A 13,723-nucleotide genomic window follows, 5' to 3' on the forward strand; every position below is an offset into this window, starting at 1 on the left:
GACTGCCTTTGCCGCATCCTATAGAGTTTGGATTGTTGTATTTTCATTTTCATTTGTTTCCATATATTTTTTAATTTCTTCTTTAATTGTCTGATTGTCCCATTCGTTCTTTAGTAGGATGTTGTTTAACCTCTATGTTCTTGGAGGTTTTCCAGACTTCTTCCTGTGATTGATTTCAAGTTTCATAGCATTGTGATCTGAAAGTGGGCATGGTATGATTTCAATTATTTCATTTTTATTGAGGGCCGCTTAGTGTCCCAGTATGTGATCTGTCTTAGAGAATGTGCCATGTGCACTTGAGAAGAAAATAAATTTCATGGCCTCAGGATGTAGAATTCTAAATATACCTGTCAAATCCATCTGGTCCAATGTGTCATTCAAGTCCATTGTGTCTTTAGTGATTTTCTGTCTAGTTGATCTATCCATTGCTGTAAGTGGAGTAGTAAAGTCCTCTGCTATTAGTACATTCTTATCCATAAGATTGTTTATGTTTGTGATTAATTGTTTTATATATTTAGGTGCTCCCATATTGGTGCAGAGACATTTATAATTGTTAGCTTTTCCCAATGGATAGACCTTGTAATTATTATTTAATGCCCTACTTCATCCCTTGTTACTGTCTTACCGTAAAGTCCAGTGTGTCTGATATAAGTATAGCTACTCCAGCTTTCTTTTGACTTCCAGTAGCATGATAGATATTTCTCCTTCCCCTTAATTTCAATCTGAAGGTGTTCTCCCGTCTAAAATGAGTTTCTTTTAGACAGCAAATAGATGGGTTTTGTTTTTTTATCCATTCTGCTACCCTATGTCTTTTGATTGGGGCATTTAGTCCATTTACACTCAGTGTTATTATAGAAAAATATGGATTTAGAGTCATTGTGTCCTTTGTGGGATTTATGCTTGTGGTGGGGTCTTTGGTTCCTTGCATTCCTTGCAACATTTCCCTCAGAGAGTCTCCCTCAGGATTTCTTGTAGGGCTGGTTTAGTGGTGACAAATTCTTTCAATTTTTGTTTATTTGGGAAGACTTTTCTCTTTCCTTCTCTTCTGAATGACAGGCTTACTGGATAGAGGACTCTCTCTGCATATTTTTTTTGTTCATCACATTGAAGATTTCCTGCCATTCCTTTCTGGCCTGCGAAGTTTCAGTAGATAGGTCTGTCACCACTCTGATAGGTTTTCCTTTATATGTTAGGGCCCTTTTCTCCCTAGCTGCTTTCAGAATTTTCTCTTTGTCCTTATATTTTGCCAGTTTCACTATGATATGTCGTGTGGAAGATCGATTCAGGTTACGTCTGAGGGGAGTTCTCTGTGCCTCTTGGATTTCAACATCTGTTTCTTTCCCCAGATTGGGGAAGTTATCTGCTATAATTTGTTCAAGGACTCCTTCAGTGCCTTTCCCTCTCTCTTCCTCTTATGGAATTCCTATGAAACGGATAGTATTCTGTTTGATTGTATCACTGAGCTCTTGAACTCCTTCTGTGTGCCTTGATAAGTTTATTTCTCTTTTTCTCAGCTTCTTCTTTTTTTCTAAGTGTGTCTTCTAAATCACTTATTCTCCTTTCTGCCTCTTCAATCCGTGCATTGGATGCCTCTATATTATTTTGCATCTCATTTATAACATTTTTTAATTCATCACAACTATTTTCAAGCTCCATAATCTTTGTAGCAATAGTTTCTCTGATGTGTTTCATGACTTTTTCAAGCCCAGCGATTTTTATGACTATTGTTCTAAATTCTTGTTCAGTTATGTTGCTTATATCTGTTTTGAGCAGTTCTTTAGCTGTCATTTCTTCCAGGAATTACTTATGGAGGAGAGTTCTTCTGTTTCGTCATTTTGGTTAGCTTGCTATCTCTTATTAGTTTTAAAAGCTTGTTATGCACTCTGCACCTGCGAGTGCTGCTGTACCAAAGAAAGCTCTTTGACTGTCCAGGGCCTGTCTGTTCAGGAAGTGTTCTTTGAATGGTGTCTCTTGGTCTCTCTTGTTGAGACCTTGGTTATTTTATTTTCCTACTCATACTGGTATTTGGGACTCTCCACCATGTGTACTTTGGCTTGTTTCTTCAGGTGGCCCTGGAAAAGAAAACAGACAAATGCACAGGGAACAAAGGCACACAAATGCACTAACAAATCCAACAAACACAGAAATTGAAAGGGAAAAAGAAAATGAAAAAAGGGACACATACAAAAATGAAAAGAGGAAGGAGGGATGACGAATAATAAAAATAAAATACATAAAAAAGAAAACGAAAAAGAAAAAAACCCAATGGACAAAAGACAGTCTAAAGCATAGAACCAGAATTCCCAGCTACAAATAAATAGCGTATGCAGTGCTGGTGGAAGAGCATATACAAAGAGAGAAATGACAGGGTTGGGAGGAAGCGAAATTGGGAATGAAATAAGCAGGCAGAAAGACTAAGGCTTAATTCAAAGAGAGAAAGAGGGGAATATGGTTGGAGAGAAGGTGAAAGAAATGATGATAATGTTACTCAGAGAAACTATATAGTCTGATTACTCCAGAGAGAAAGTGATAAAAAGGTAGCAGTGGAGGTGTAGAATACACATCTAGAGAATAGATTACATGTGACTGTTTAAGCAAGCCAGTGACCAGAAGTAATCAGAGCAGTGCATCCATGTTAGTCTTGCCCCGGCTTTGGTTAAAAAAAAAAAAAAAGAAGAAGAAGAAGAAGAGGGCAGCTCTCTAGCCGGGATGGGCGTGGTTTGGTCCAGTGCGTCCCGCGAGTGTCCTGCTTTGGTGGATTTGGGGAGAAAAGTGACGGCACCCAGTTCCCTTCTTGAACCAGCCGTTGCAACTCACTCTTTTGCATGTGATCTCCCTGTGCCAGGGGCGTAGCCAAAGTGGGCTGTGCTCTATATCCCAAGCCAGGCCTCGTTTTCAGTGCGCACGCCCCATTGATACCACCTGAAATATAAACTCGAAGCTGAGTCCCTCAGAGCAGTTTCAAGCCTCTCGCCTTACCTCTGGGAATTGAGCCGGAAGCCGCTGCTCCCATCCCTGGTCCCCTCCAGGTTGGGCTGGCAAGCAAGGAGCGGTTTCACCCAGGGTCGCCTGGGACAAGTGTGTCCTGCCTAGGGTCAGTTGGACAGTAGGCAACCGGGTCCCTCTGTGTCCCGAGCGGAGGTTTTTCTCTTCTCCAGCGACAGGGACATGTCTTGAGCAGTTTTAGCCACTCTTTCTTTTTCCCCCTAGACTCACTGCAGCTGCCTGCAAAGGGGGATCCCCTCCTTCATCTGTGTCTCCAGTCCCGGCCCCATTTTATCTTCCCCAGTTTGCACTCACGCTATAAGGTTTTCTCAGTGGACTCTGTCTCCTTTTCCTCCCAAACTCCTGGATTCTGTAAGGGTTCCTATGGCTTCAGGCCTTCTCTGTATGAGATATGGGGGCGAGTGAAATGTACCGAGCTCCCTACTTCTCCACCATCTTGCCTCCTCCTCTCCCCTAATCTTTCAGATCTGTTCAGAGTGAGGAGATCTGCTGGCCTGATGAGATTTGTCACTTTTAGGAAGGGTATGTAACTCATATAGAAGACGAAAGATGGGGCACCTAGGTGGCTCAGTTGGTTAAGTGGCCGACTTTAGCTCAGGTCATGATCTCACGGTTTGTGAGTTTGAGCCCCATGTCAGGCACTGTGCTGACAGCTCAGAGCCTGGAGCCTGCCTCGGATTCTATGTCTCCCTCTGTCTCTGCCCCTCCCCAGCTTGTGCTCTCTCTCTCAAAAACAAATGTAAAAAAAAAATTTTAAAGAAGATGAAAGATAATAGTTAATATAAGAAGACAACATAGGGAAATTTGGAGACGATGGAATATAAGATCAAAGTCATGAAAGAGGAACATGTAAGAAGGGGATTTTGAGTGTGTAAGAGAAAGAATTAGAAGAAAAATGAGACTTGGCAGAGGAAAAAGTGGCTTTGAGAACTAAATAAGGAAAAGTACAAATACCAGAGCCTGGTATTTGAGCTTAAAAAGAAATGAAATGAGACTGATATTTTTATTTGTTTAAACATGTTTTTTATAATATTCATTATGCTAAAATCTGTAATATTGAAACACAATAAGATTTTTAAGTAATCATAGATGTTGAAAGATATCTTTAAAGCTCAGCATTTCTTTTTTCAAAAATTTTATGTTGGATACAATAAGAGTTTTGTCATATGCAAATCTTGTCCAGATTTTAGCATAAGAAACGATTAGAAGTGTTACATCCTTATAAAAGAGAACTTGTTTAACAATTTTGAAATTAGTACTTTTTAAAAAAATAACTCATTAAGCCCATTAAGACAAAATGGGCTTAAATAAAAAGCTCTTGAGGGGCGCCTGGGTGGCTTAGTCAGTTAAGCATCCGACTTCGGCTCAGGTCATGATCTGGTGGTTTGTGGGTTTGAACTCTGTGTCACGCTCCATGCTGACAGTTCAGCGCCTGGAGACTGCTTCAGATTCTGTGTGTGTGTGTGTGTGTGTGTGTGTCTTCTCCCTCTACCCCCCACCCTCTGCCTCCCTCTCTGTCTCTCTCCCAAAAATAAACACTTAAAAAAATTAAAAAATAAAAAGCTCTAGGTAGTCACAGGTTTAGTCAGTAAAGCAAAATCTCCACTTAAAATATGTTTTAATTACATTTTACAAACTAAACTTGCATGAGGGATTTGGACATTATTTTCTATTTTATGCCTCACCATTTTCCATGTTTTTTTTAATAGCCAGAAATCACTGTGGAAAACCTTCCCATTTATTTAAGACTTCAGAAACCATTACTTATTTTATTCAATGATGGCAGCATAAATCCTCAGTATAAAAAAGCAATATTGACGCTGGTAAAAGAGAAACACTTGGATTCACTTACTCCTTGCTGGTTAAATCTGTAAGTGTATTTTTATTCTTTAATATGCAAAAGATAAGAAACTGTAATTACTACCTTTTCATAAGGAAGTGAAACTCTCTAACTGTACCTTTGGAGTTAATATTATGGGACCAGTGTATATGTTATCATGTTTTAGTAACTAAATGATGACCTTGTTTTAGATTGAATTATTTTCTACAATAAATTTTTTATTTTGTTGAGTGGTATTTTTTTTTCAGGTCCATTGAGCTGTAATTGACAAAACTAAGATATTTAAAGTGTACATTGTGGTGATTTGATACATGTATACATTGTGAAAGGATTCCTCTATCTAATTAACATATTCATTACCTCAAACATTTAGAAATGTATATGTAATTTTCAGGGGGGGAACTAAGATTTAAGTTCTATTGTCTTAGCAAATTTCAATTATGTAGTATTATCAACTGTACTCACCATATTATACATTAGATCCTTAGACCTTATTCATCTTACAACTGAAAGTTTGTTCCTTTTCCCATCCTCTTCCTATTTCCCCCAACCCCCAGTCCCCAGCAACCACTTTTCTTCTGTTTCTGTGAGTTTGACTTTCTTAGATTTTTCACATAAGTGATACCATGCAGTATTTATCTTTCTCTGTCTGGCTTATTTCACTTGGTGTAATGCCCTCAGATTCCATCCATGTTGTAGCAAGTGGCAGGATTTTCTTTCTCATGGCTGAATAATATTCCATTGTATCTGTACCATATCTTTATCCATTCATTTGTTGACAGTTTGTTTCTGTATCTTGGCTGTTGCAAATAATGCTGCAGTAAACATGGGAGTGCATGTGTCTCTTCACTGTCTTGTTATTATCTCCTTTGGATACATACCCAGAAGTAAGATTGCCAGATCATATGGTGGTTCTAGTTTCAATTTTTTGAGGAACCTCCATGCTGTTTTCCACAGTGGTAGCACCAATATACATTCCTGCCACTAGTTCATGAAGGTTCCCTTTTGTACACATCCTCACCAATATTTATTTTTTTTGTTTGTTTTTTGTTTTTTTGACACATCCATTTTAACAGGTGATATCTTTTGGATTTGGTTCACATTTCCCTAATGATTAGTCATGTTGAACATTTTTTCATGTTCCTTTTGGCCATCTGTATGTCTTCTTTGTAAAAATGTCTATTCAGTTCCTCTGTCCATTTTTAATTGGATTATTTGTGGTTTTTGCTGTGATGTGAGTTCTTTAGTTATTTTGGATATTCACCCCTTATCAGATATGTGATTTGCAAATATTTTCTCATTCCAAAGATTACCTTTTCTTGTAGTTGATGGCTTCCTTGGTCTGTAGAAGATTTTGAGAATGAGCGAGTCGGTGGGGGGGGGGGGTTGGAGGGAGAGAGAGAATCTTAAGTGGGCTCCATGCTTAGCACAGAGCCTGACATGGAGCTCAATCCCTTGACCCTGAGATCATGACCTGAGCCCAAGTCAGGTGTTGGAAGCTCAATCGACTGAGCCTCCCAAGTGCCCGTATACAGAACCTTTTTAATTTGGTGTAATCCCAATTGTTTATTTTACTTTTGTTGCCTTTGCTTTGGTGTCATACAGAGTTTTAGAAGTAGTAATTTTTCTGATTTTAAAAGTAATTTGGGTGCCTGGGTGGCTCAATGGGTTAAGTGTCTGGCTTTGGCTCAAGTCATGATCTCATGGTTTGTGAGACTGAGACTGCCATCAGACTCTGTGCTGACAGTGTGGAGCCTACTTGGAATTCTCTCCCCCCTTCCCTCTCTCAACCCTCCCACCTCATTTGTGTTCTTTCTTTCTCTCAAAATAAATAAACTTTAAAAAAAAGTAATTGATGTCCATTGAGGAAAATTTGGCAAATACAGAAAAATAAACATTGTGATACCTTGGCATTTTTCTTCAGTTCTTTTTTCTATATTTTTATATTCTTATTTGAGAGACAAAGAGTGTGAGTGTACATTTAATGTCTGTGAACACAGTTCGCCTATATACACCATCCGTTCAAATGCATCAGCTGAAAAGTTCATTTTATTTTATTTTATTTTACAAATAGTTTATTGTCAAATTAGTTTCCACATAACACTCAGTGCTCATCCCCAAAGTGCCCACCTCCATGCCCCTCCCCCCTCCCCCCCACATCCATCAGTCCTTAGTTTTTGTCAGCATTCAAGAGTCTCTCATGGTTTGCCTCTCTCCCTTTCCCCCACCATTTCTGCCCTTCTTCCCCCCTTGTTCCTCCGTCAAGTTCCTCCTAATCCTCCTATACGTGCAAACATATGATATTTGTCCTTCTCTGCCTGACTTATTTCGCTCAGCATAACACCCTCAAGGTCCATCCATGTTGCTACACATGGCCAGATTTCATGGTTTCTCATTGCCATGTAGTATTCCATGGTCTAGATAAACCACATCTTCTTGATCCATTCATCTGTGGATGGACACTTAGGCTTTTTCCATGTTTTAGCTATTGTGGAGAGTGCTGCTATGAACATTGGGGTACACGTGCTCCTATGCATCAGCATTTCGGTATCCCTTGGGTAAATTCCTAGCAGTGCTATTGCTGGGTCCTAGGGGAGTTCTATTGTTAGTTTCCTTAGGAACCTCCACACTGTTTTCCAGAGGGGCTGTACCAGTTTACATTCCCACCAACAGTGTAGGAGGGTGCCCGTTTCTCCACATCCTCGCCAGCATCTAGAGTTCTCTGATTTGCTCATTTTAGCCACCCTGACTGGCGTGAGGTGGTATCTCAGTGTGGTTTTGATTTGTATTTCCCTGATGAGGAGGGATGCTGAGCATCGTTTCATGTGTCTGCTGGCCATCTGGATGTCCTCTTTGGAGAAGTGTCTGTTCATGTCTTCTGCCCATTTCTTCACTGGGTTGTTTGTTTTTCGGGCGTGTAGTTTGGTGAGTTCCTTATAGATTCTGGATATTAACCCTTTATCTGATATGTCATTTGCAACTATCTTTTCCCATTCCGTTGGTTGCCTATTAATTTTCTGGGTTGTTTCCTTGGCTGTGCAGAAGCTTTTAATCTTGATGAGGTCCCAACAGTTTATTTTTGCTCTTGATTCCCTTGCTTTTGGGGATGTGTCAAGTAAGAAGTTGCTGCGGTGGAGGTCAAGGAGGTTGTTTCCTGCTTTCTCCTCTAGGGTGTTGATAGTTTCCTGTCTCACGTTCAGGTCCTTTATCCATTTTGAGTTGATTTTTGTGCATGGTGTGAGAAAATGATCTAGTTTCATTCTTCTGCATGTTGCTGTCCAATTCTCCCAACACCATCTGTTAAAAAGGCTGTCTTTTTTCCATTGGGTATTCTTTCCTGCTTTGTCAAAGATCAGTTGGCTGTATACTTTTGGGTCCACTTCTGAGTTCTCAATTCTGTTCCATTGGTCTATGTGTCTGTTTTTGTGCCAATACCATACTGTCTTGAGGATGACAGCTTTGTAGTAGAGGCTGAAGTCTGGGATGGTGATACCTCCCATTTTGGTTTTATTTTTCAGTATTACTTTGGCTATTCGGGGTCTTTTGTGGTTCCATACAAATTTTTGGATAGTTTGTTCTAGTTTTGAGAAGTATGCTGGTGCAATTTTGATTGGAATTGCATTGAATGTGTAGAGTGCTTTAGGTAGTAATGACATCCTAACTATATTCTTCCTATGGATATATTCTTCCTATCCATGAGCATGGAATGTTTTTCCATTTCTTTGTGTCTTCTTCAATTTCCTTCATAAGTTTTCTATAGTTTTCATCATACAGATCTCTTGTATCCTTGGTTAGGTTTATTCCGAGGTATTTTATGGTTTTTTGTGCAATTGTGAATGGGATCAGTTTCTTGATTTCTCTTTCTGTTGCTTCATCATTGGTGTATAAAAATGCAACCGATTTCTGTACGTTGTGAAAAGTTCATTTTAATTTATTTGAAAAATTACAGGCATTAAGAAGTGTACTTTTTTTTTTCTGTGAACAGTTCACTAACAGTCTACTGCTTAAGACAAAATGTTCCCAGGGTATTATCTTTGTAGGTATCTCAGAGTAAAACAGTATTTTCTATAATGTGGAATGTGATGTCTTAGGAAATCTGAGCATTTAAAAAAAAAATTTTTTTAAGTTTATTTTAGAGAGAGAGAGAGAAAGAGGAACAGTGCTATGGGGGAGGGACATAGAGAGAGGGAGACACACAAGCTGAAGCAGGTTCCAGGCTCTGAGCTGTCAGCACAGAGTCTGATGCAGGACTCAAATTCATGGACCATGAGATCATGACCTGAGCTCAAGTTGGACACTCAACCAACTGAGCCACCTAGGTGTCCCTAAAAAAAGTTTTTTTAATGTTTATTTTTGAGAGAGAGACAGAATGTGAGCAGGGGAGGGGCAGAGAGAGAGGAGACACAGAATCTGAAGCAGGCTCCAGGCTCTGAGTTGTAAGCACAGAACCTGATGCAAGGGCCAGATTCAAGACCTGTGAGATCATGACCTGAGCTGAAGTTGGACACTTGACCAACTGAGCCACCCAGGTGCCCTAGAAAAGGTGGGTATCTTAAAAGTTTTGGTTTCCATGTTTATAACTTCAAAAAATATTTTTAATTTGAAATTAACATCTTCTCTTTTTTTCTGAGGAAAAACAATTTTATTTGGAGTAGTTATAAGTATCTTATTTTATAGTTTGTAAGCATTTAATTTTTGAGTTGACATATGATCAGATACTTAGCTCAACTTTGGGAGGAACCTATTGATTATACCAAACCTAAATTGACAAATCTTTGAACTATGACTGGCTTTCATGAAAATATCACTGGCTGCCATTTTTTCTCCTAAGAGAAACACGGTGCCCATGTTAAAAGTAACTCATAAGAATCTGATTACTAATAACATAGTTATAGACCTCTTAGGTTTTAGGACATCTTTTTATAAACTTAATGATGTGATACTATATTTAAAGTTTAATGTTCTACAAACTATTATTTTCATAATTTTATTATAGAAATAAATACTAACATACTCATTTGCTCCCTTTTGTAGAAAGAATACTCCTGTGGGAAGAGGAATATTGCAAACATATTTTGACGCTCTGCCTCCCCTTCCTCGTATTGTTGTGGTGAATCTGCATTCAGGGGGCCAAGTATTTGCATTTCCTTCAGAACAGGCTATCACCGAACAAAACCTTTTATCGTGGCTTAAGAAGTTAAAAGCAGGACTTGAGAGTCATATCAGTAAGTCTTCTGTTTTAATATACAAAGTTCTATATTTTCATAGAGTTTTACACTTGAATTATAGCTAATGAATGCTAGAAATTAATTGAATTGTAATGTTTATAAGTATCCTAAATATTAATATGTTGATAGAATTGTCCATGGGACAATCTTTTTTGTGGTAAGTATTTATTACTCCCAGAAAGTAAGTACCATTAAATTTAATGATAGTAGCTAACATTTATTGAATGCTTAATTAGTCTCTGGCACAATGCTGAGTGATTCACATGTGTTATCTCACTTAATTCTCCTAAGAGGCATAGGAAGTACTGTTACTCTTGAAGAGTAAGGTAACTAGTTCAGAGTCACACACAATTAACCAGTAAATGAGGAAGCTTAGATTCCAACAAGATTCTCTTTTAGTCCAGAGCCAGAATTTGGAACTACAAGGAAATAGATCTGGGTTGAGAATTTCAGAGGCTGGAGTATGATATGCCATAGTCTCTACCACATATATGAATTTATATCCATGGTACAGATGTATATATTAATTCATATCCAATTTTGGCAACAGACCTATTGCTGTAATTTTTCATATAATAGCCAAGATCATTAGCATATTGAGGAAATAGTATAAACTTTGATGTAATAAAAAGTCTTCTAAGATACTATCCAAGGATTTTGTTATTGGATACTGGATAGACTATTGTTTTTTGACATTGTTCGATGAGAATCCTGAAATGGGGTGTGTGTGTATATAAATGTGTATGTATATGCATACACACACAGTTCTTATGTACAAACTCCAATTCAGTGTTATACTGTCTCTCAGCCAGCTTGCATAGTCTGAACCTATCATTATGTATAATGTATATATGTAATCAGATGAGTCATTTGTTTTAAGTGTCAATCATTGCAGCACACCTGTTCTTCCCAGGTGGTCTGCTTCTTTTCTGTTAGGCAGTTTTAACTACATTATTATGTTTAAACAGTGTATGGATGATATTTTTATATTGAAATATAATTCACATACCATAAAATTTATCCTTTTAAAGTGTAAAGTTTCAGTAGTTTTAAGGTTGTACAACCATTACCACTATTGAATTCCAGAACATTTCATCACCCCAAAAAGAAACCCCTTACCTATTGGCAGTCACTCCCTCTTCTCCCTTCTTTCCACCTCCTGGCAACCTACTAATATATTTTCTGTCTCTGGGGATTTGCCTGTTCTGGACATTTTATATAATTGGAATCGTACAACATGTGGCCTTTAGGTGGCTTTTTCACTTAGTATAGGTTTCCAAGAATCATTGAGATTATAGCATGAAGCAGTAGTTCGTTCCTTTTTATGGATGAATATTTCATTGTATGGATATACCACATTTGTTTATCCATCAATTGGACATTTGGGTTATCTCTACATTTTGGTTATTATGAATAATGCTGCTATGAATATTCCTGCATATGTTTTTGTATCGCTCCCTATGAGAGTACCACCTTGTCTTGAATACTGTAGCTTTGAGGTGCCTGGGTAGCTCAGTTGGTTAAGCGTTAGACTCTTGATTTTGGCTCAGGTCATGATCTCATGGTTCATGAGTTTGAACTCCATGTTGGGCTCTGTGCTAACACTGTGGAGCCTGTTTGAGATTCTCTTTCTCCCTTGCTCTCAGTCCTTCTTCTGCTTGCTCGCATGACCTCTCTCAAAATAAACAAACTTAAAAAAAAAAAAACGTGAATGCTGCAGCTTTACAATAGGTTTTAAATTGGGAATTTTGATTCCTCCAACTTTTTTCTTCATTTCCAAGATAATTTTGACTATTGTAGGTGCTTCTAAATGATATTTTAAAAATAAATTTATTTGGGGCACCTAGGTGGCTTAGTCTGTTAAGCGTCCGACTTTGGCTCAGGTCATGATCTCACTGTTTATGGGCTCCAGCCCCACGTTGGGCTTTGTGCTGACAGCTAGCTCAGGCAACCCTCAATAACTACTTTAAATTTAAGTAGGCTAAATGCACCAATCAAAAGACACAGAGTGACTGAATAGATGTAAAAAGTAAGACCCATACAGACTGAAAGTGAAAGGATGAAAAAAGGTATTTCATGCAAATGGAGACAAAAAGAAGTTGGGGTAATAATACTCAGATTCTGTTTGTCTCCCTCTCTCTGACTCTCTCCTGCTCACGCTGTCTCTCTCTCTCTCTCTCTCAGAAATAAATAAAACATTTTTAAAAAATTTTTTTAAATAAAAAATAAAAATAAATTTATTTATTTAAAGTTCTTATTTTTGAGAGATGTGGGCATGCGAATGGGAGAAGGGCAGAGAGAGAGGGAGGCTGAGGATCCAAAGCAAACTCTGCGCTGAGAGCAGACAGCCCGATGTGGGGCTCGAACTCAGGAACCATGAGATCATGACCTGAGTCAAAGTTGGACACTTAACTGACACTTAACCAGGTGCCCCTAGATTATATTTGTAAGTCTTAATTTTAATATTTTCCTAGGAAATGTGAAAAATTAAATTGACTATAATGTTTAAGCTGTAATCTGGAAGGCCTTTCTTTGTTATCACTCATCTCAGACTTCTTCATTCTAGTCACATCGTATAGGGGTCCTTTTGAACTCTTCAGACAGTCTATGTTTACTTCTCCATCTGCATTGCTCTTTTATAGGATCAAATGAGGTGTTGTCATTTTGCAGCTACTAATAACACTGAGGGCCCATGTATTCTAAGATAGGATTACATGTAGTTTGGGCCAGAGTACTTCTGAAACTTAATGGCTTTAAAAAATATGGTGATCAGGTTCAAGATGGTGGAGTAGGAGGATCCCAAGCACCCGGAGACTCCAACTATATACAGAGCAACTGTCTCCAAGAATGACCTGAAGACTAGCAGAACAGCTCTTCCACAACAAAGATATAAAGAAAAGACTACATTGAAAAGGGTAGGAGGGGCAGAGACACAGGTCCGGACCCACATCCCTGGCCTAGCAACCCATGAGCAGTTGAGATATCACAAGTATAGAGTCCTTCCCAAAGAGTGAGAGATTCAAGCCACACATCAGGCACCCTCAACACTGGGGACCTGCATTGGGAAGATAAGGTCCCATAACATCTGACTGTGAAAGTCAGCGCTTACTTAACTCTGGATGAGCCAGAGGGCTATAGCAAACTGAGACTGCTCTTAAAGGACGCACATATAAACTTGCTTGCTCTGAGAACCAGTAAAGAGGCAATAATTTGAAAAAAACCTATGGCATATGTGAAAGAGATATATTAACTAATTTTAGGGCATGTGCCTGAGGGGCAGGAATCTGTAGGAATTTTAGCTGGGAATGAAAGCACTGACAGGCACCATTTTTCTTACCCTCCTTCTGACTAGCTGGCCAAATGCTGGTAGACACCAGTTCTTACACTCTTTATCTGTTTTGCTAGCACTGCTTACCCCACCCCGGCATCCCCTCATCTGTTGGGCAGCCTTGACTAGGACTCCAAAGTGGTGGCCTGCCCTGCCACATCTGGTATGCAGCCAGCCAGGAACAGCACTTTTCCAAAGTGACTCCTGCCTGGAGGGGCTGGGAAACCCCACCCACTGGTGAGCCCACAGTAGTCAGGGCCCATCCACAAGAGGATAGTACACATAGCCCACACAGGTAACCAGAGGGGATTGTACCCTTGG

The 13,723-nt window shown here is 39.0% G+C and overlaps 1 protein-coding gene across 1 annotated transcript in view; it reads left to right on the forward strand.

Moving 5' to 3' along the window:
* The first annotated feature begins 3,819 nt into the window (after positions 1-3,819).
* Positions 3,820-13,723, forward strand: part of LOC120226867 (thioredoxin domain-containing protein 16-like) — a 36,384-nt gene continuing 26,480 nt past the window's right edge. Inside the window, exons 1-3 of the mRNA XM_039225033.1 lie at positions 3,820-3,855; positions 4,716-4,876; positions 9,881-10,071. Of these exons, the coding sequence (XP_039080964.1) occupies positions 3,820-3,855; positions 4,716-4,876; positions 9,881-10,071 (388 nt within the window). The remainder of the gene's footprint in view (positions 3,856-4,715; positions 4,877-9,880; positions 10,072-13,723) is intronic.

Source organism: Hyaena hyaena, unplaced genomic scaffold, assembly GCF_003009895.1.
Source record: "Hyaena hyaena isolate Hyena2069 unplaced genomic scaffold, ASM300989v1 scaffold_1872, whole genome shotgun sequence".
NCBI classification, from domain to species: domain Eukaryota; kingdom Metazoa; phylum Chordata; class Mammalia; order Carnivora; family Hyaenidae; genus Hyaena; species Hyaena hyaena.